The sequence below is a fragment of the Mirounga angustirostris genome, unplaced genomic scaffold (genome assembly GCF_029215605.1).
Source record: "Mirounga angustirostris isolate CCGP_5_RB_7025 unplaced genomic scaffold, mMirAng1.0.hap1 SCAF_2, whole genome shotgun sequence".
Classification (NCBI taxonomy): domain Eukaryota; kingdom Metazoa; phylum Chordata; class Mammalia; order Carnivora; family Phocidae; genus Mirounga; species Mirounga angustirostris.
In genome coordinates, this window is record NW_026991710.1 from 94,528,797 (window position 1) to 94,552,049 (window position 23,253).

The following is a 23,253-nucleotide window of genomic DNA, read 5'->3' on the forward strand; positions in this document are numbered from 1 at the left end:
CTCCTGGATTTTCTTCTACTCCTCTGGCTGTGTTCTCTTGTCTCCCTGGCTGCCTCATCGTTCTCTATACTTTGTTTCTCTAAACTCTCTCCTTAGGCAGTTTCCCCATGTTTGTGGCTTTTTGCCTCTGATTCACAGATTTCTGTCTCCAGCTCCAACCTCTCCCCAGAGTGCCTGCTGACTCTGCGGTTCGTCTCCGTATGACAGTGAGTCCGGACCTCATGGTTACCGCCTGTGCCACATCTTTAGCACCCCTCCCCCCAACCAGTCCTGTTTCCTTCTTCAGTGCTTCTATTTTTATGGGAATCTATACTCGTCATCCAGTTGTCCACATCGGAAATTTGGTTCATCCTTGACTGTTTCCTCACCAGGTTCTATTGGTTTTAATCCCTACATGTCCCTTGATACTTTATACTTCACTCAGTCTGTTCTTACTCTCACTGTCAATGCTGCCTCTATTTCTTACCTGCCTCTAAAAGGAAATCTGGTAGTCACACACTGGCTTAACTCTTCAAAGGCTTTCAGTTGCTTGAAGAATAGCAGCCACATGATTCCCCCTCCTGAGTTCTGTCCCCTGTGTACGTCTCAGACTGATCTCCCACAGGTCACCTCAGGTTTTGCTCTCTAGCCACATGGAAGTTTCCTCAGTTCTGTAAATGTGCTAAGGTTCCTTGCACCCAGGGGACCACATATACTTTTCCCTCCCCCCGACTCTCCTTCTACCCCACATTTTTTGACTAGTACTGGGATGTATAAGGGGATAAATATTTGTCCATCCCTTTGAAGTTTCTGATTGATTCCAGAAGAGGATCCATAGCACAACAGGACCCTTACAAAACTATTTTGATAATTATTGCCAAATTAGTTTTCAGAAAAGATCTCCATCTATATTGCAACGTTTGAATATCTTTACCATCACGCCCTTGCCAGCAAGGAGAATAAACAATACAATTTTTGTCAAATGATATTCAAAAAGAATATCATTTTGATTTATATTTTGTGGCTTCCTAATTAGGTTGATCATTTTTCATATAAACTGCTGAGCAGTTACATTTGTGGGTGTCTTTGTGCATGTGAAATGTCTATCTATGTGTTTTGTTCATTTGCTCATTTTTCTACTGAGATATTATATTTTTTTATTTTTACCAATTTACAGAAACTTTTTTTTTTTTACAAATTAAGGGTACTAAACCATTTACCATGTATTATTAAAGATGCTCTACTTAGATATGTACTTTTATTTTAATTCTGACAGACTAATATTTTACATTATACTGTCTATTCAATCTATTAATCTTTTATGTCTGATGTTTTCTATTACTTTATGCTTGAAATTCCTTGCCCAACTTCACACGAATCAAATATTCAGCTTTTATCACTTGTAATTTCTTTTCTTTTCCTTTCTTTTTTTTGGAGGGTGTTAGCTCTGTAACATTTGACTGTTGAATACATCTGGACATCTAGACTTTATTTTGGTATTTACCATTGCTTACATTTAAGCTATGGCCAAATGTTTTTAAAAGTATTTTTTACTGCCTCATACCTGGTACCAAGAGTATGCCCGGTCTGAGGGGTCGATGAGGATGGTGATGATCTTGGCTTTGGGGACCAGAGATGCAGCTCGCTTGGGAGCTTCTTCTGAATGGAAGTAATTAGCACTCTTTTCAAATAGAAAGTCACTTGTAATGTTGGATGGAGTAGGAAAAAAGTCCATATACCTGAAGGCAGAGAAAAACAATCAGAGATTTAAGTTTTTCTTCAACATGCTATGGATATTAAATATTTGAACATTTTTACATTCATTTATATTGATGTCTACTTATTAGTGTCATAATAGTTGAAATCATGGCTATGCTATATACTTTGGCAGTAAGACAATCTGAAGTATTACTGTTTTAATGAACTATGTAGGGCAGGGGAAAGGGAGATGAAATAGGTGGATTGTTAAGAACAGAGGGAAAATCTTTTAGATTTCGGATGATGATCTCTGCTATCATAAGTCAAATCCAGAAAAATTAAGTTTACCCTTGGCAAAAGGCAAATTACAAAGTCTTGCCTAGTAAATATTTTAAAATAGTAAATTCTTGTTTGCAAGCTTGAATGCAAAATTTTTAATTTGAGATGAAAGTGCACAAGAGAGGAGGATGTAAGTCAGAAGAGCTATAAAATCCTAAGCAGAGTAGGGCATAGCTGCTCTCCTCCTTTTTAACTTCTGCGTAATTTGTTGTATGTGTAGCAATGTGAACACATTATAGTCTATCTAGAGTCATTAAGAGGATATTTCCTGCCAGTTGATCCTGTGGTGCCTTGGTAGGTTCACTCCTCCATATGCTGTCGGAACATTCCTCTGTGTGTAGATTATGGAATCAATATGTTCGGAGGTTAACTCAGTGCAAGGCTTTAATTATGTGTGTAATCCTCCTTACAGCTCATCACTTCTCTAACCCTCAAATATTCTAGAAATAAATAATGAGAGCAATTAAGAATTCATATAAGACACTTATTTTCCTCTTTGACATTTGTTATTATGTTTCCCAAATGTGAAGTGGTGAAAAGCCTCATCTATATTCCTGCTTAACAATTTGTGTTCCATTTGAGCTCAGAGATAAGAAAAAATTGCTGTTCTGCTTTTAGTAACTTGCATGCACTTCCAAAATTCATTTAGTCTTTTTAAAGTAAGGTAGAATAGTCATATCTTAGATGCAGAGTGGGCACATCTCTACCCGTGATAGGAAGCCAGATCTGCTTACCGGCATTGCCCCTCCCCTACTCTAGCCCTAGCTGGGTCTAAACAGAACAGGCCTCTTGTTGAGGACAGGCTCATATGTGGTGTTGACATAAAGTTACACACTGCGGAGTTATGCATTTAGGGGAATTTTCCCTGGAGGAGATTTGCCTTATATAACTGGAAGTTGGAATCAGTGTGATAGTTTCTTAGAAAATTGGAATAAAGCTAGAAAAAAGCCCCAGAGTAAAGACCAGTTCTAATATCAGGTTTATTCTATTTCAGTTTAGGGAAAATATTGTGATTTTAAAATTTTTCATAATTTATTAAATGCAAAGTAGTATTCCTTTTATGCATGTGCACGGCTGGCATTAATACGGTTTTGGAAATGCTATGTTATTATTTGCATGACAAATATCAGCTTATCTTATAATACAACATTTTATAGTCTATGTGGTTAATGAAGATACATGTCACAGAGTATAAAATAACTTATTTATTTGTTTCCTCAAGAATCATTTGTGAAGACAAATTATGTAGTTAAAAAAAAATTCTAGACGCAGTAAAATAATAATATGCTTAAGCAGAATTTTAAATTTCCTTATGAATAATTCTGAAAAAAATTCCATAATCTTTTTTATTCAATCATATTAATTTACCAGAAAAATATTATCATTATTGCACTGTCCAAATCAAATTATAGGCAACACTGATTAAACATACCATTGTTATAAATTAATTTCTAATTCACTATGGTAGAATTGAGCATAACAAATTTATGCTGTAATTATGTAGATGCCACACATACATCTATAATCGCTGTGCTGTGATTGAGCATGTGTTAATAATGGTCTTTATTTTTCATTATTTTCCTTACCAATCGATTCCCTTGTGGTAGTTGTTGCCATTAAAGAATTGAACTTCTTCAAATGTTTTGGGACTGGGAAGATTGCTGATGATGGAAGGGTGCATAAGAAGGAATAAATAAAGTGCAGTTGTTCCTATAGCAAAAAAGGAGGCAAAGGGTTATATATGGCAACAAAAGAAGAGACAAATACTATTTTAGCAAAATTTTTGCTCAAAAAGTAATATCCAGAAGACCAAATTTTCTGGTATTAAAATGATTTCCTTAAGGGACCCCTGGGTGGCTCTGTCGGTTAAGTGTCTGCCTTCGGCTCAGGTCATGATCCCAGGGTCCTGGGATCCAGCCCCATGTAGGGCTTCCTGCTCAGCGGAGAGTCTGCTTCTTCCTCTGCCTCTATCCTTCCCCCCCCCCCAGTCCCCCTGCTCATGCTCTCATTCTCTCTCTCTCTCAGTGTCTCAAATAAGTAAAACCTTTAAAAAAATGATTTCCTTAAAATCAATTAGGTGCATTTCATGTGGCAACAATCTAAGTTTTCTTTTGTTAGTCTTCATGATTCCATTTACCTAAACATCTGATTTAATATTAGTACATAAGCAAAGTGAAGCAGACTGATGATACAGCTCTTTCCCTCTCTGATTTTTTTTTTTTTACATTTTTTTCTGTTTGATATGCAATACCTATTCTCCTGTTTATAGGGTGACACAGAGTTTCTGCTTTAAATTATTTTATTTGAGGTAAAAGTCAGTTTATTTGAAGAAAAATATGAAATAAGATACCACAGGAGATGTATAACATACAAAAAATGCAAAAAACACATAGGTGGTTGTACAAAGGTAAGACAAAACTGGGCATCTGAAGGGGATGATACTGTGCTTTAAGCTGGGAGAGAACTTCAGAAACTGGTGGTTCAATTTCCCTCTGGGAGTCAGGTGAGTGGCTAAAGCATCAAGGGCATCCAGCACTATACCTGAACCTGGTAGATCTCAATATTATATTCAAATCAATTAAATTAAATCAAACTATTCAACACATGCTGACTGGTGCTACTCTATGTGAATCCCTGGTGATAATTTTTTTTTTTTTCCTGGTGAGAACTCTTGAGAAGAAAAACTCATTTGCTGGCCTTGATCATCTTAAAGTGTATGTGTGGACTTGGGTCAAGTAAACAAGTAATTGCAACATAGTGAGACAGTTTCCATAGTGAGAGAAGACCAGAGTGCTTTTCTAACACATGAGAGAATGGGTGACTTAGACTTGAGAAGTCAGCGAAAGCTTCCAAAAGGAAGCATTTTCTCAGCTTGTACCTTAAAAACTTAAGTGTTCCCAGTAAGGTTGAAAGAGGAGGGCAGGAATCTGGAAAGATGACCATTTGAATGTCCTACCTGGCTAAATGAGGCAATCTGATCTGATAAACTGAAGCACTAGGCTGGACAGACCGGCTGATAGAACCCACAGAGCGTACACATCACAGAAGGCTCAGATGTAATCTCTGACCCTTGTTTCTGTTTGAGTTGGGCCAGAGACTGAGGGCCATGGCGGAAAGAATCATGGAGTGACTGGGTTTTCATAGTTCTCGTGAATCAAAATTTCCCTTCTGGAAAAGATCCCTTTTGTAACACATTGGACCCAGGAGGGTTAGTTGGATTTCCTAGCCCTAGCAGAGGTGGAGATGAGCTACACAGGTGGGCTGGTAGGACAGTTACAATTGCAGCTAGGGATCTGGAAGCCGAGCAGATCATCAGAGAATTGGCATTTTATTCCAACGTATCTTAAGCTCATAGGAGCAAAGGCTACTGTGCTTTAAGTATTAATGAGATGGCCACCTGATTGGATCTTCACAGCTTTACGTGACCACCAAGACTGAATAGGGGCATGAGTAGTTAAAGGAAAGTGATAACAGATCTAAGGGGACCAACACCTTGGACAGAAGAAAGGTGAAAGGAATACAGAATAGGTGGCTCCTAGTGAAACGGGAGGGTAAAAATTAATAAATGCCCTTAGAAATTTAATTACTAATTAAAAGCAACTTTTAATTATTTTTATTTTTTTTAAGATTTATTTTTTTATTTTAGAGAGAGAGAGCACAAGTGAGCACAGGGGTAGGGGCAGAGGAAGAGGGAGAGAGAATCTCAAGCAGATTCCCACCCTGAGTGCAGAACCCACCTAGGGCTCCATCTCAGGACTCTGAGATCATGACCTGAGCCAAAACCAAGAGTCAGACGCTTAACCGACTGAGCCACCCAGGCGCCCCAAAACAACTTTTAAAAATTAACAAAAATAGGGGCGCCTGGGTGGCTCAGTAGGTTAAGCATCTGCCTTAGGCTCAGGTCATGATCCGGGAGTACTAGGATCGAGCCCCACATCGGGCTCTCTGCTCAGCAGGGAGGCTGCTTCTCCCTCTGCCCCTCACCTTGTTTGTGTTCTCTCTCTCTCTCTCAAATAAATAAATAAAATCTTAAAAAAGATAAAATGAAAATTAGCAAAAATGGAATCAAATCATATAAACTCAATTTAAAAATTAAAGGAGTCAGAACTAGTTAGGAACTGAATTAGAGGCCCAAAGGACCAGGCAGAACTGTCTCAGACACACTGAAAAACACAGACATAAAATTATGAGGAGCAATGGAGTCCTCAAGAACTGATCTGAAATGCTCCTGAAAATAACAGTTCAAAAAGGAAAAACTATGAGAGGAGGAACAAAAATGTTCCAGGGAGGGGTGCCTGGGTGGCTCAGTCATTAAGCATCTGCCTTCGGCTCAGGTCATGATCCCAGGGTCCTGGGATCGAGCCCCGCATCGGGCTCCCTGCTGGGCGGGAAGCCCGCTTCTCCCTCTCCCAGCCCCCTGCTTGTGTTCCGTCTCTCGCTGTGTGTCTCTGTCTGTCAAATAAATAAATAAAATCTTAAAAAAGAAAATGTTCCAGGGAGAAGAAATAAATTAGAGTACTGTATAGTAGTATTTGGAAGGGAGCAGGGAATTCAGAAGGGTTCTTTCTATATACCTTCTAGGATAGGACCTACATAAAAATGTTTAACTGATGATGGGAATGGTGTGTGTGTGTGCATGTGTGCACATGTGTGAGAAAGAGAGAGAGAGCGAGAGAGCGAGATTTGAGACACACAAGAGAGCTGAGAATATTGATAGTTTAATATCCCTGAGATGTTGAGACTGGATGGATCCAGGGTACAGATAAAGGGATATTTTTGAATTATTGCTGAATATCGCAAAATAAATACTTTATAATCTCACTCAGTAGCACGTACACATGTTTAATCACCCTGATGGTCACAGATTTATACCAGATCTCCCCAGAGTTATATAAAGTCAAAGGCACAGCACCTTCATGCCACCGAGAGCAGGAGGGACTTCGAGGAGGAGGAGGAGGGAGAAAGGACAGGAAGGAGAAAGCCCTTTCAATTGGGGACAGTAGGTATGTGGCTTGACATTCATATAATCAGTCATAGAACCTGGGCCCACTGCCCAAAAATGTGTATTTATTTTATTAACACCTGTATTTTCATCTATTACTGACATTTGTTTTTATCCAATGCCTTTGATATAAATATTTTGTGGAAGAAGTAAAAAAGACCTCATCCCTGACAGTACTCTCAGAGAAACTGCATTCTATCTTATATACAATCTTGTTTTTAGTTTTACCAGAGTAAGCCAATCAAATCATGAGAAAATAATATTGACAATGGGGACACTGATTTTCTGAGAGAGGTAAGGCCAACAAGTTATGCTTTTAGTATTATTGTGCTAGGGTGCCTGGGTGGCTCAGTCAGTGAATCGTCTGCCTTCAGCTCAGGTCCTGATCTGGGGTCCTGGGATTGAGTTCAGTGGGGAGTCTGCTTCTCTCTCTCCCTCACCCTCTGCCTCTCTCCCTCACCCTCTGCCCCTCTCCCCGCTTGCACTCTCTCTCTCTCTCTCAAATAAATAGATAAAATCTTAAAAAAAAAAAGAAAAAAGAATTATTGTGCTAAATTTAACCCTTTTGGAAATCCCCTCCTAACCTGGTAATATCAAAATTTGACCTGGAATCATGAAAGATGCCTACCTGTCCTAAGGATCCTAGTAGGACTTAGATTTAAGCTTTGAGTGCCATAAACCCAGGCCTACCCTGCTCTCTGCCTGGCCTCATTCACTGCCCCACTATCAGCTGACAGGAATTCCTTCCAGGATTCAGCAATGGAGAAGTGGGACAGCGGTTCCTTCCATTCGCACCTCACAACAATTGAGAAAATAGGGCTTTGAGGACTACTTTTATATCTCATGTTTATTGCAAAGGATGTGTAGGCCATGTTTAAGTTGTTTAAAGACAACTTCGCTTTGAAGACCAGATTCTTAGCAATTGCTGTGTCCAGGAAATTTACAGCTCTGACAGCAGTGGGAATTTTGCCAACTAAAGCAATAAGGAGAACAAAAGAAGACTTTAGACTTCTATGATTGAACAGATTTTAAGAATTATCACAACCGTTTTCACATTAGAATAGCATTTGCACAGCATATAAAATATTATTATCATCCAATTCCTTTATTTTAACTTGTTTGTTTGTTTGTTTGCCTTGGGGATGCCAAAAGCCGCTGAAAACTCGGTTATTTTCATACTGGTAGGTCAAATATTAAAATCTAAAGGTGTAAGTTATTGTCTTTATAAATACAAACAACAAGGAGGAAAACTAGATTTATACTTACTAACCTGTAGTTTTCTAGCAGAACTAAGAAGTAATAATATTCAATGACAAATGATAAAAGATATGACTTTAAATTAAATTTTTAGCATAATTTTACAACACAAGAATGTTTTCTTTCTTTAGTAGTCTTTCCAGAGTTAGCACTGCTATAAGAGAGTTGGTAGAAAATTAATGCACATTTTAAACAACAACAACACAAGTGATATATCTGAAAATACGTGCTGATTTTTTCCCCCTCCCTGCACATGTGTAACTTACTGTTGTAATACAATTTATATTCCTGAAGGAAGAAAAGATTTCAACAACCAATATCTAATAGTCTGGAAATTTTGCCCACAACATTTAAAATGATCTACTTGCTTGTATTACAAATATCTTCATCTGGGCCAGGCTTATTTATTGTGACTGTTTGTTTTGTGTTATGGTTTGTGCACTCACTGATAAAAATGCTTCTGGTCAAAGTAGTGAATTCAAAATACAGCAACTCAATAAAAACTTTAATTAATCAGAACATGAGCAAAGTGTATAAAACTGTCACATGCTGAAGAAAGTATAAAATATTCTAATTGAAAGTGTTATCTCATTGGTGAAATACTTTCACTCCTTTTACTGCAGTCTTATACACTTGTCCTTCAGCATATGAGAAAACACTAAGGGAAAAATGCCTGATGAACCTCAGGTGTATCAGGAAATAAGTCCAAACCATATTTATACTTAATAATTATTTTTAAAAAACAAATCACACATGTGGAATATTTGAAAGTAATAATGGCAATAGCTCTGAAAAAAATCAATTCAAGGCTGATATACAGTGCAAATTAGTTTAAATCAAGCCAAGTGCTTGCTTTATAACTTAATTTAGGAGATAATTAAGGCAAAGCTACAAAAAAGTAGGGATTAAAAATCAGACACTGCAACTGTGGTACATTAACACAAAGCTGTCAAAAACTGGACATCTGTTGAACAGCTTTAAAATCTATAGTTAAAATTTTGTCCTTAAGTCTAATTAATAGGCAGCCTTAGGGTCCCTTTGAGGATCATAGCATAAGGATGATCCACAGGGATGAAGAACAATTCAAATAATGAACTTGGATGGATATCTAGATATCTCACAAAGTGAGACCTAATCCAACTATACTGTATGACAGTGTGTTTCATGACAAAAAGGAAAAAAAAAAGAAAAAAAAAAAGAAAAAGAATCAGACAGCACAGTTGGCTATTCCTACCTGTTTTTTGTGGCCCGATGACAAGGAATTTTGGCAAGTGGTCACAAGTTTTCTCTCTGGACCAAATGTCTTTGTGCCGTTTATCATCGCATGGATTCTGCAGGAAGGAAGAATAATAAATCTTATTGTGTAATGAACCTCTGGCTGTGTAATGTAAAAATTGTTCAAAGGACAGGATCAAAATCTTGCCTGATACCCTAGAACTAGGAGTTAGACCCTGTTCTGGTTCTGGTTCTCTGATTTCCAAACTGTTTCCTTATACAATGGCACCTTCCTTCCTTTTCTAGCCCCAAGGCTAGAACTCAGCATCAAGTTGATCTTGCTGTTATCCTCTTCTGCAACTTGACCAGGTTCTAAGTGCTGGGATTCCACTCCATCTCTGGACTTACATTTCATGTCTGTATATCTGAGCCTTCACTTAACTTCATTTGACCATAGTTTCTCAGATATCTGAGCTCTGCCCTAATCTTTCCTATTTCTTTTTCCCTAGAGGCTGAAGGGCCATCCTTGAACTCCACACTTGGCCAACTTTTCCCTTCCTTTTTACACTATGCACTGTTCTGTGCTGATCCAGCAAATCCTAATGTTTGGCTATTCCTTATAAGCTGATGGCAAGTAGATAAGCATTTCCAGCCTATACCTCCATCCTGAGCTCTTAACCTATTTTTAAATTGCATTTGTATAATTGCTGTATAGATGTGGTGAGGAAATGCCAGATCCAACATATCCACAGGTCCAATTTTATCTCCATCTCAACCTTCTCCTGTTCCATTCTCCTTCCATTTCATTTAAGTGACCCACATTTATTATCTAAATCATGACACTTTTGAGAATTAAAAGGGCCATTAAATGAAAATAGTACAATTTTTAAAATACTTATTGACTGACAAGTTGATTTTATTAATAGTTAATCTAAATAATATATTAAAATCATTTTCATAAAATTCTGTCTAAAACCATATGTTAGGCATTAAAACAATTATAATTTTATTTTTATTATCCAAATATTAAAAATGACATATGATGACTAATCATTTATGTTTCATATTTATGTACTTTAATCAGTTCTTTAGTCACATCTTTTTCTAATACCACATCAGCAAAGTTCTACTAAAGAATGTTTTCAGTATGATCCTATTATGTTTTACTTTTCCATAAAACTGCCTGCAATCTCTTTCAAAGTTCCATTCATGATTAATAAATTTGAAAATGTTGATACTTTCAATGCACTCTTCTCTATAGACCACTACATTTTTAACTGGGGAAAAATATGCAATGTTGAGAAGTCTATGATTTTGCAGCACTTGTATTTGGCAAAATGGTCAAAAGTGTCAACATTGCATTCCAGCACAGAATATAAATTTGTCTAATTAAAAATAGGAGATCCATCAAGAAATGCTTACCACAGTTGAACTTCCAAAGTTCAATTAAAGAATGCCAAATTAAACCCTCTAGTTTATTTGAATTCTCATTACTTAATTTGTCTAGTCTCCTCCCTTCTTGCTTTGAAGCCTTTTTCTTTTAAGATGACAAAAAGCACTAAGGGAAGAGAAAAATATTATGTAAATATATTTTTTCTCAAAATAATATTTTAATATTTTTCTCAAAAATCATATTCAAAGCTGCTTTTCCTCAGGGTCATTATATAGACTGAAAGGGCCTAGATCATCTTGACATTCCACAGAACTTAACATTGGTTTACTATACTAATGATGTGATGTTAATTGTAGGTAACAGGTGTCAAGTATTCTGGCTGCCTTGGAAAGACACATGCACTCCAGAGGGTGAAAGAAAAGCCAGCAGAGTTTCAGGAGCCTACCACCTTTGGTGGTTCTTCAAGGTCCAGTGGTCTGGACCATGCCCAGACATCCCCACCAAAGCAAAGGTCTGTTCTTGTTCTTTGCAACTCCTACTACTAAGAAAGAAGCACAGGGCTTGATAGGCTTCTTTGGGTTTAGGAAGCAGCATTTTACTGCACTAGGGAATACTGCTCGGAGTCATTGACAGGGTGATGCATAAAATTGCTAGTTTTGAGTGGAACCCAGAACAAGAAAGAGTCCTGCAAAAGATAAGACTGAGGCAAAAGCAGCCCTCCCACTTGGCTCACATCTGGGCAGACCTATGGTACTTCGGCATCTGTGGTATAAAAGGATGGCAAATAGAGTTTTGGTCAAGCCCCGGAGGAGAAGCACGAAGTACACCCCCAAGGTTCTGCAGCAGGTGTGCCATTTGCAGCGGACCATCCCAACTGGTATCTACTCCTGTATGCTACAGAGCCCTAGAAGAGATAGTGTTTGCCATGAAGTTTCAAAGTGATTGTGTGGCCGTAAGTGGTCATCATAAGCTGAATATTGGGTTGTACCCAGTAGCAGTTCATTGTAAGGCGGGAGTGGTATGTCTGGGATTGGTCTCAAGCAGATCCAAAGGCTACAAGTAACCTTATAAATGAGTGGCCCAGACCCTTCTGTCAACTATCACTGTTCACCAATATCTCTATATCAGCTCATTCCTACAGTTTCACTGAAGGCCCCCTACAATCTGCTGATGAAGGGGGGAAACTCAAGCTTGGTTTGTAGATAGGTTGAGTCGTATGTTGGCAGAGGGCTAAGATAGACTGCTGTTGCACCACAGCCCCATTCAGAGAGGTTCCTAAAAACCAGTAGTTAAGGGAAAACTTCCAGTGAACAGAGTTCTGGGCAATGTTCCTGGTCATCTACTTTTTTGTGGATAGACTAATAGGGCAGTGTAAGAATATAGCAGATGAATAGGCAGTGGTGAATGGATTAGCCAAGGGACTAAAAGGGGCAGCATGAAAATATTAGGGCTAATAAGTTCTAGGAAAAAGGCATGTGGATGAACGCATGATAGTGATCAAAAAGTGTGAGGAACTTGTACTACACATTAATGTACACCTGAGGGTATTCAGTGTAGAAGCACTAAACAACCAAGTGGACAGAATGATTCAGCCAGTTCCCAATATTCCCACATACCACCTAACCTCTGTCTTTAGCCAACCCATTGCTGAAGTAATGGAGTAGCCATAATAGCAAGATGGAGGCCATTCATGGGCCTCCTTCTCCTAAGTCTGCTCTAGTTATAGCCACTGTTGAATATCTGACTTGTCAGTGACAAAGACCAGTTCTAAATCCCAGAAATAGCACTAGCCTACCACTTAGTAGAAAATTGATTATATTGGACATTTCCATTTTGAAAAGGGCACTGATTCATCCTGAGCCCCGCTCACACATATTCAGAGTATGACTTTGCCTTCTCTACTCACAGAAACTGTTTCCACTTCTCTTTCCTGTTTCACTTTTTCCCCTTATAGGTTTTTCTTGAGAGCATCTCTTCAATAAATCATTTGGAACCAAATTTCTTATCTCAGACTTGATCCTAACATATTTTCCATCCCCAGCTTCCATTGGAACAAGAGTGGAGTGCAATATAAAAAGACCAGTGATATATAAAGACAACTGCACTATGTGAGAATTCACCTTGGAAAAAGTTAGGCTATATATCTTGGGTTTTTCTATGAATTCATCTGTAGAAACTGTGATAAAAGGAGTTAATTACAAGCCAATAAACTTCACATTTTTAAATTTATTTTGCATAATAATTGAAATTTTATTTTATTTTTACCAGTGTCTTTCTGCCATCATTTTATCTGGTATTTAATCTCAAATACTCAATAGTCTAGCTTCAGTTTAACTCTCTAGCCATAATTTTCACTATGGCAGACAAGGGTAATCTTTCTAGTCTCCTTTTCTTCCTTCAGTTATAGAACATTCCCTATTTTGCGTAGTCTGTAAGTTTCCAGCTAGAGACTGTATTTCACTCACTCTTTTGAATCAAACTTTCTTCATATGAATCATTTCAGTCCAAAGGAGAGAAAGCCAAAATGACGTCAATTATCTTCTTAAGGATAAAACCACTCTCCCTGGATTTCCCCTTTCTGACTGACTGCTGGCTGTAAAATGGATACAATTACAGCAGGTGCCTTGGACTCAGAGATGTTTAACCGCTGCCAACCGGGGGCCCTGGATGGCCATGTGGAAGAGAGCTGTCTAACTCTCCTAAATGGCCTGCCCGTTTTTAGACAGTTGTGTGAGTGAGAAATACGTGTCTATTTTATTTAGTCCATTTACTGTTTGGAATGTCATCATGATAGCAACATTGCCTGTACTCTAACTCAAGGTGTTTCAGAGCACTTGTCTGTGAGAAGGTAAAGAACCTGTGTCAGCATGTGAATTACTGAACTACTTACTTCAATAAGAACATCCTGCTATAAGAAAAAAAAAAAGCAAAATTCCACCTGAAGCAGCCAGCATGCTCAGTGATATAGTTGGCTCATATGATGGCACAAACTTCCTATCTCATGGCAAATCAATAACAAACAATTCAAACCCGTCCACGGACCACACTTTGAGTAGCCCTGTTCTGAAGTGACAGTTGCCAACACCATACCCAAAAATAAACTCAAAATGGATTAAGAACCTAATATGAGTCTTGAAACCATAAAATTCCTAGAAGAGAAAAGGCAGTAATCTCTTTGGCTTTAGCAACATTTTCCTAGATATGTCCTCTCAGGCAAGGGAAACAAAAGCCAAAATAAATTAATAGGACTACACCAAAATAAAAAACGTTTGCACAGCAAAGGAAATCATCAATAAATGAAAAGGCAACCTACTGAATGGGAGAAGACATAGGCAAATGAAATATATGATAATGGGTTTATATTCAAAATATGTAAAGAACTTATACAACTCAACACCAAAAAAAAAAAAAAAAAAGATCTGATTAAAAAATGGGCAGGGGGCTGAACAGACACTTTTCCAAAGAAGACATACAGGTGACCAACAGATATATGAAAAGGTGCTCAACATCACTCATCATCAGGGAAATGCAAATCAAGCCACAGTGAGATATCACCTCACACCTGTCAGAATGACTGGAATCAAAGACAAGAAATAACAAGTGTTGGTGTGGACATGGAGAAAAAGGAACCCTCGGGCACTGTTGGCAGTAATGTAAATTGGTTCAGCCACTGTAGAAAACAGTATAAAGGGTCCTCAAAAAAGTAAGAATAGAAATACTGTGTGATCCAATAACTCCACCCTTGGATATTTACCCAAAGAAAACAAAAACACTAATTTGAAAAGATACATGCAGCTCTATGTTTACTGCAGAATTTTTATTTTTATTTATTTATTTTTTTAAGATTTTATTTATTTATTTGAGAGAGGGAATGAAAGAGAGCACATGAGAGGGGGAAGGGTCAGAGGGAGAAGCAGACTCCCTGCTGAGCAGGGAGCCCGATGCGGGACTTGATCCTGGGACTCCAGGATCATGACCTGAGCCGAAGGCAGTTGCTTAGCCAACTGAGCCACCCAGGCACCCTACTGCAGAATTTTTTAAGTAACCAAGATATGGAAAGAACCTGAGGGACCCTCGATAGATGAATGGATAGAGAATATGTGGCATATACATACAATGGAATATTACTCAGCCATAAGAAAGAATGAGATCTTGACATTTGTGACAACATGGATAGGCCTAGAGGGTATTATGCTAAGTGAAGTAAGTCAGACAAAGACAAATACCATATGATTTTGCTTATATGTGGAATCTAAAAAATAAAAGTGAACAAACAAGAAAGCAGAAACAGACCCATAAATACAGAGAAAGAACCGATGGTTGCCAGAGGAGAGAGGGCTGGAATAGTGGGAAAACTGTGTGAAAGGGAGCGAAAAGTACAGGCTTGCAGTGATGGAATGACTAAGTAACAGGAATAAAAGGTACAGTCTAGGGAATATAGTCAACGGTATTGGGTTTTTTTTTTTTTTTTTTTTTAAGATTTTATTTGACAGAGAGAGACACAGCGAGAGAGGGAACACAAGCAGGGGGAGTGGGAGAGGGAGAAGCAGGCTTCCCACAGAGCAGGGAGTCCGATGCGGGGCTCGATCCCAGGACCCCGGAATCATGACCTGAGCCGACGGCAGACGCTTAACGACTGAGCCACCCAGGCGCCCCTATAGTGGGCGGTATTGTAATAGTCTATGATGACAGTAGCTACCTTTGTGGTGAGCTTAGCACAATGTATAGACTTGTGGACTCATTATGCTGTATACCTGAAATTAATGAAACATTGTGTCAACTATACTTCAATTAAAAAGACAAAAAAAAAAAAGTTTTCCTTTGCCAAAACCAATCTGATGTTTCAGTTAATCTGTATTCACTATTATAGATAAACTCATATTTGCACCTGATTCTTTGAAGTTTATTTGAACAATTTATTTTTCTATGGAATGCTCTTATTTCCTTTTTTTACCAATCTAATCAAAATTTCACCAATTATTCTAGTGTAAGCTAATATGTCCCATAAACTTTCCTTTTTATTTTAGAGGGGTGGCATAGTCCAGTTGTTAAGAGTGTGACCTCAGGAGGGAGACTGCCTGTGTCTTATGGAATTTTCCTAAATTCTCTGGGCTCAGTTTCCTTATCAAGAAAATAATGATTGATGGTATCTACCTCACATGGTTATTGAGGAGTTATTATATATTAAAGGAGTTAATATATTTAAAATGATTAAATTGTTCTCTATAAAAGAGAGTAATTATTATGTGATCCCAGGGTAACCTTTTTTTTTTTTTTTCCCCCTTTGTCCAGATTAGTCAGTTGAAGCAAAAGAAAGAAGTTACAGTTGCTGATGGACTGGTTTATGATAGATATCCTTCCTGAGAGCAGACTTCCTGGTCCACTGTCAGAACTCTAGCACCTGGGGTGGCTGCCCCTTCTCAGGACAAATTCACAGTTTGGTGACTGGATTTCTGGGACGTATGACTTATTTGATAGGGAAATAGCTTAGTGTTTCTTCAGGCAAACTTCAGAATATAGATTGCCCTACCAGACCCAAAGACCCCTATATAATCCCAACTCAATTTATTTTTGAATATGCTTGCTGTCTCACTCCTGCAACTCATCTGTTTTATTGTTTTAGCACTTGCCATCACTCAGGTCTCTACTGAAATATCACCCCATGCAAGAGGGCTTCCCTGCTGACCAGAACCAAAGCAATTTCTCCCACTCCTGTCTTTCTGTGATAGCTGCTGGTTATATTTTCTTCATTGTATTTCAGTACCTGAAATGATTCTATTCAGGTATGTGTTTATAGCAATTTTAAATTACATATATATGATATAATACATTTATGTTTATAATAATTCTATCTCAACTAGAAGTAAGTTCTCTGAAGAGAAGACCTCTGTTTGTCTAATAGATGAAAGGTGCTTGATAAATGTGGGTTGAATGACTGAATAACTGACTTGAGACAAACACAGTAAACCTTTAGTAATAGGCATAGACAGATTTTGATATATGCTTGAAAACTAACATAATATGAACTGGGTAGACATTTTACTTGCAAAACTCCCACAAAAATAAAATATTTGCAATCTCCAATGATGTTTTTCAGGGTGGCTCAGAAGCTCGTTTTGCTATTTCCGTAAGTCATCACTTTATATCTTAAACATTATTTTCCTCATATTATTTAACTGCTTCATTTGTAAAGAACTTTAGTTTTCAATTGTATTTTATATATTAAACAATAGAAAGGCAGTTCCCATGACCTACACTTACCAAGTTTCCGCACACATATCCCAGTGAAGAACAAATCTCAGATTAGGTGCTCAATTCATTTGCTCTAATGGTTTCTTTATACTTCGCAAAGGTAAATGAGCAAACTGATCAATTATTCAGCACCACTGCTGAAAGTGTCTTTCATGAGATCTTTCTGGTTCTCTATGTTCAACTAGGCCACTTATTTTCTTTATCACAGTACATGTGCCTTTGCCATTCAAATTTCTGCACGCAAAACCAGTGAAATAAATCATTCACAGAAATGGGCAAATGCTATATAAGACTTGAAAAGAGTTTTCTTTTACATACAGAACATGAATAAACATGCCCTGTTCTGGTAGATAAAGACACTAATTATTTCTAGTTGTGCTCTCCCAAGAAATTATACTGATAGATGTAAACTATCAAATAAAATTCCCTGAATGCTGTTATAATACCTTTTGTTCCAAATGCTTTTATTACTAACAGTTCAACCTACACTACTTTGGTTTTTCCTGTATGTACTTTATAGGTGGTGGCATGTGTATACCTCAGTCTAGGCAGATTGCCTATCTTTATAACTGCATTCCTTCTATGTTATGCTATTTTAAGACTTTCCAGATGCCCAGTATTTCTTCTTTCACCTCTTTTCCTGCATGTTTCCCCTTGTGTCTCTTAATCGTAACTTTATTAACAAGATGTTTGCATTTCCTATTTTATACTCTGAAAATGTTTGTTTAGATTTTTTCCTACTCTGGTTTTTCTTATATTGTCTGAATATTTGAATAACAGCTAACATAATATCTGACCTTTATTGATCACCTTCTATATTCCAGGCACTTGCTTGGCATAGATTATTTCTAATCCTCAAAGCAACCTGGCAAGACAGATATCATTATCCCTCCTTTACACCTGAGGAGGCTGAGATGCAAGGTGTTTTATTTAGGTTTTACCGAAGGTCACACAGCAAGTTAGTTTCAAATTTGGAATCCAAAGCTCGGGTTGTCTCTGCAGCTAAATATCGTGTGTGTGTGTGTGTGTGTGTGTGTGTGTGTGTGTGTGTGTGTGAGAGAGAGAGAGAGAGAGAGAGACAGAGAGAGAGAGAGAGAGAGGGAGGGAAGAGAAAGAGAGAATGAGAGAGGGAAAAAGAGTGTCTGGCAGTGATTTTGAAGGTCAAAAGAGTCTTCCCAAGAAAAAGCTAAGCATTTGTTTGCACTTTCATACTTTGTTCCATTGTTATTATTTTAATTTCAAAAGTCAGAAAATTACAAAGCAATTATATCTTTTTTCATTCTCTAATCTGATTGTTCCCTGAATCTGAAACTGTTGTAAACAATAATTTACTGTTTTAAGTACCTAGCACTATAGATATATTGAAACTTAAAAAAACTTTAGCTAAAATTGCTGTTAAGCAGCGTATGGTTACTGTGCCAGTCTAGTAAAAATGCAGGTAACTCAGTTCTCACACAGGTAAAGGGGACGCAGGTGGTTTCATACATGGACTATATGATGAGGTGAGGATGATTTGCTTTTAAGTAGGCATAAAAGAGGTGGAGAGAAGATTCTCTGAGGTGATGGGCCAGGCTTAGAAAGGGGAGTAAATTCTGATGAAAACCCAGATTTTTCCTCTCCAATTAAGTAAAAATTTCAAATTCATAACCAAGCTAAAAATATGTATTTATTTTTTATTTTTTAAAGATTTTATTTATTTATTTGACAGAGAGAGAGACAGCGAGAGCAGGAACACAAGCAGGGGGACTGGGAGAGGGAGTAGCAGGCCTCCCGCCGAACAGGGAGCCCAATGTGGGACTCGATCCCAGGACCCCGGGATCATGACCTGAGCCGAAGGCAGACGCTTAATGACTGAGCCACCCAGGCGCCCTAAAAATACGTATTTAAAAAAAAAAAAATCACACTACTTACCTTATCCTGAAATTCATATTTTTATGAATACATGAAATATATACATGAAAACAACTTTTGTTCTCGTTAGATCTAGTTATTCCTACCTATGTTGCCTTTTCTCTACTAAGAATCTGCTTTGCTCATTGCTTCTCCACATCCTTCACTGACAAGGACGCCATGGAATCATCAGTTAGATTGATTACCCGCTCTCAAGTCATGTGCCTGTTGCAGATACCTGGGACATACCTAGACTTAACTGGAACCTTAAAAACACCCAGTGCTCATGGTAGGATTATTCTGTTGATTATGAACGTTTCAGAGGTTATTGGTTTCCTCTTCATTTCCTCTCTGCTCACCTTCTGCTGTTCAGACCGCACTGTTTAAAGAAGAATGCTACGAAAGGTGTGTTTGTTTTTCTTTTAACATTATACTTCTTCCTCCCTATCTGGTTGTGTTGTTTCAAAAGTTCTTCTTACCGAGTTTTGCCATGTACCTGTCTTTAAAACAAAATCCTTTTCCAATCTGTTTTACACAAGCGGGTGACTTTCAATTTTTTGTCTCTCAATGTCATTTAAGCCTAATACAATCCACATACACTGATGAGGAATTTTAATAGGCCATGGATGTCTATTCTCAGTATTTCAACCAGCAATTCCTTTTGGAGAAACTTGGAGACACACACCATCTTTACAAAGCTTGACTCCACCCTGCATGCTATATAAAACTCAAGCTAGTCCATCAACTCCTTTGAAAAGCCTTTCCTTTCTGAGTGCACTGATTTATAATGAATGCTCTCTCCACAGAGCTCCTGTAGCACTTAATAGTCTGATTCTTTCTCAAACTTGCCTCCTAAAGTGGTCTGAATACAGAGAAGCAGAAATACCCACTTCCGAGGTGGGAGTGGGTAGAAAAGAGCCTGTGGTTCTGTATGCGTCTGGGGTAACAGCTCCATGAAAAGCTGCTTTAAGCACAAAGGACCTTTGATCTACCTTAAACATCTATGCACTTGTCACCATATTATACCCATATTGATTTAAGTAAATTGATACTGTTGGCATTTTCCCATGAAATAGTCTCAGAGTAAAACTGACCCCAGGAGATGACAGGTTTACTCTGAAGCTCTGAGTTCATTCAAACAGATGACTTCACATTCCTGCAGATAGTACCTTATATTATTATTTATGGTTTTATGAATATCCTGTCAGAGAATCTAGATAGCAAACTCAATTAAGAAAAACTGTATTTTAAAACTCTTATTAATAGGTTGATCTACTATAGCATATTCACTCACAGTAATCAGACATATCTGTAGGGCACACATGCAAAAAAATTCAGGTTTTTTTCGTTGTTATATTTGGATTAGTTCTGAAAAATCCATGTTTTATGATGATTTTGATTCAGAAAGGATGGAAGTATGTATAACATTTTATTTTATTTTATTTTATTTTATATTTTATTTTTTATGGCACTATCTGCAAGTAGTTTTTCTATTACTAAACCTCAGTAAGTTGTGTGGGGAATTTGACACTTGACAAGATCATATTTGCAACAAATTGACAGGAAAGGGAAAATCCATGACTTATGTCACCATTTCTGGATGTCAGAATGTCTGACAGCCTTGTATAACCAAGTAGGGAAGTGTTTCAGTGTAAATTAAAAAAAGTTAGGGGCCCCTGTGTGGCTCAGTCAGTTAAGCATCTGCCTTAGACTCAGGTCAGGATCCCAGGGTCCTGGGATCGAGCCTCGTGCATCCTCATGGGGCTCCCTGCTCAGGGGGAGTCTGCTTCTCCCTCTCCCTCTGCTCCACCCCTTGTGTTCATGTTCTCTCTCGCTCTGTCCCTCTCTCTCTTTCTCAAAGAATAATAAAAAAAAAAACCTTAAAAAAATTAAAATCATGAGAAATTATCTACATATTTGGGAAGCATTCCTGAAAGGTTTAAATACTAGTCTTACTAGTATTTAGAATAGAATTTAGAATACTAGAATTTAGAATACTAGAATTAGGAAGATAAATGTAACAAATACATAAATTCAAACTATGATTAGGAAAAAATACGTAAGATGGTAATGATGTCTATTCCTCTGCTGTACCATCTATGAAGTGAGGAGGAACTATTCTGTCTATTTCACTGGAAGGGGCTAAAGGATGAATAAATGGAAATGTAAATTATGGTATTATCGAACTCTTGTTTCCCCAGCTGTGGAGTGATTACTTGCAGATCAGTTTTCCTTTCATCTCAGTGTCTCCCCCACAAACAATTTCTGCCACACTTCTTTAAAGGTCTCACTTTTTTCCCAACCATGAAGCTACTTGGGGTTTCCCTCTCTCATGGCTACATTACTGTCCTAACTTTAGTACCTCCCTGTTCTTACCTGTCCTGCAAAAAGACTTTTGGTATAATCTTTATTGGCCAACCTTTTTTTTTTTTTTTTTTAATTACTTTACTCTCATCTTCAGAACCTACACATATAGGTTCCTTGTTGCCTATCAAATCCAGACGACTCTGGTAGCTTTCAAAGTTTTCCCAGCTGCCTTGTATGTGCTTTTCAAGGTTATTTCCCATTGGATCCCTACTGTTCTCTAAGAAACAAGTGTGCCACTTTGACTGTTCTCTGTGCACAGGCACCCACCTCTGCTTTGGCTTATTCATTCATGACATTGTAATGACGGCAGCTATGGTACCATGCTAGGCTCTAGGTTACAAACATGTATAAACCTAGTCTTACCCCTTAAGGTCTGCGTGAGCTGGTGTATGACAGGCATAAGCCTCTGCAAGACCATACAGTAAATGCAATAATATAGTCATAAATAAGGACTAGAGTGGAAGAGAGAGGAATAAATATGAAAACAAATTCATAATGTCATTTTGTTCACATAACCAGGAGCTATTCTGGTTTGTAAGTTCTGTGAAAGCAAAGACCTTTCTATTACGTAGGTACTTCAAAAGTATAGGTCAAATAAATTCACACCGAATACACCACCAGATTCTTCTAAAGTAACAATGTATGCCTGAAACCATCCTACAGAGAGAGTCCAAGATAGAAGTAGATTTATTTTTCTAAATGTAAAACCACCATCTTGGTGTGGCCGGAAATACACTGGAGTAGGAATAAGAGAACCTGAGCTTTACTCCTGACCTGTCCCCAGTAATCCGAGTGACTTAGGACAAGATATTTCACCTCGCTGGGTGTCACTTATGTCTTCTCTAAACTGAATAGATTGGGCTAGATGTCCCTAACTTTTTCTCCTACTCTTACAATCTATAATTCTCTGGGTCAGAATTCATTTATTCCTTCAACAGGCATATAGTAATAGAATCTGCAGTGTGTGTGTCACTAGAACTTCTGATTTGTGTATGTCACGGATGTGACATATGACATGTGACATATGACATATGACATGTGACGTTACAGCTCATGCTCTGTAAGCTGGAGTTGGATGATTTCACAGCCAGAGTCAACAAAGGTGCTAACCTCCCAAGGTTAGCACCCTGTGATTTTCTTTCCTACTTCTTTAATCCTGGCAATACTGGCATGGAGAGAGAGAGAGAGACCCTGCAGCTCTTTGAGCATTCCCTTGGTCACGCAGGCAAGCAGGAATCCACATCATGCTTGGCATGTTTGTTGATAGTGAGAGTCTGGAGTGACTGAGTGATGATTGAGGCTGAGCTAACCTGACAGCTTGAGAGCTTAAAAGCATCGATTAGCAAATGTGCAAGAATCTGACCTTCTAAATGCCTCTATGTTGTGGTTTTGGTTTCTATAATGAGAGTTAAAAAAAAAAAAAAGAAAAAAAAGGAAATCCTATTCTTCCATGCTTCATAGTAATTATTCTCCCCAAACAAAAAGGGGTAGGAATTAACAGGAACCCGTGAGAATACTTTTAAGAATCTTACACACTCGGGACTACACTGAGGAGGATAAACTCAAGGGATAGAGTTCCATGTGTGTCCTCAGCATATATTCTCACATTTAGCAGCTTTGAAAGAAGCAGCTTCCAGTGAAGGGAGCACAGACACATTCTGTGTTGTTCTTACCATGCTGTCCATTGATAGATACTCATATTGCACTTTTTAATTAGGTGACAAAGCAGTCTCATAGACATGGTAGTTGGTGCTAATGAAAATTTGCATAAAGAACCAAAGGAAACTAAATAGATGTGAAGATCATCATTCTTCATGTTTTATTTTTATTTGTAGTAATAAAAAAGTGTGAATTAAAAATC

The 23,253-nt window shown here is 37.9% G+C and overlaps 1 protein-coding gene across 1 annotated transcript in view; it reads right to left on the reverse strand.

Moving 5' to 3' along the window:
- The window catches only part of LOC123847554 (bifunctional heparan sulfate N-deacetylase/N-sulfotransferase 4), a 266,149-nt gene that overhangs the window by 12,290 nt on the left and 230,606 nt on the right, over positions 1 to 23,253 (reverse strand). The window contains exons 7-9 of the mRNA XM_045879396.1: positions 9,510 to 9,606; positions 3,603 to 3,726; positions 1,544 to 1,718 (exon numbers count right to left, since the gene is read on the reverse strand). Coding sequence (XP_045735352.1) covers positions 1,544 to 1,718; positions 3,603 to 3,726; positions 9,510 to 9,606 — 396 coding nt within the window. The remainder of the gene's footprint in view (positions 1 to 1,543; positions 1,719 to 3,602; positions 3,727 to 9,509; positions 9,607 to 23,253) is intronic.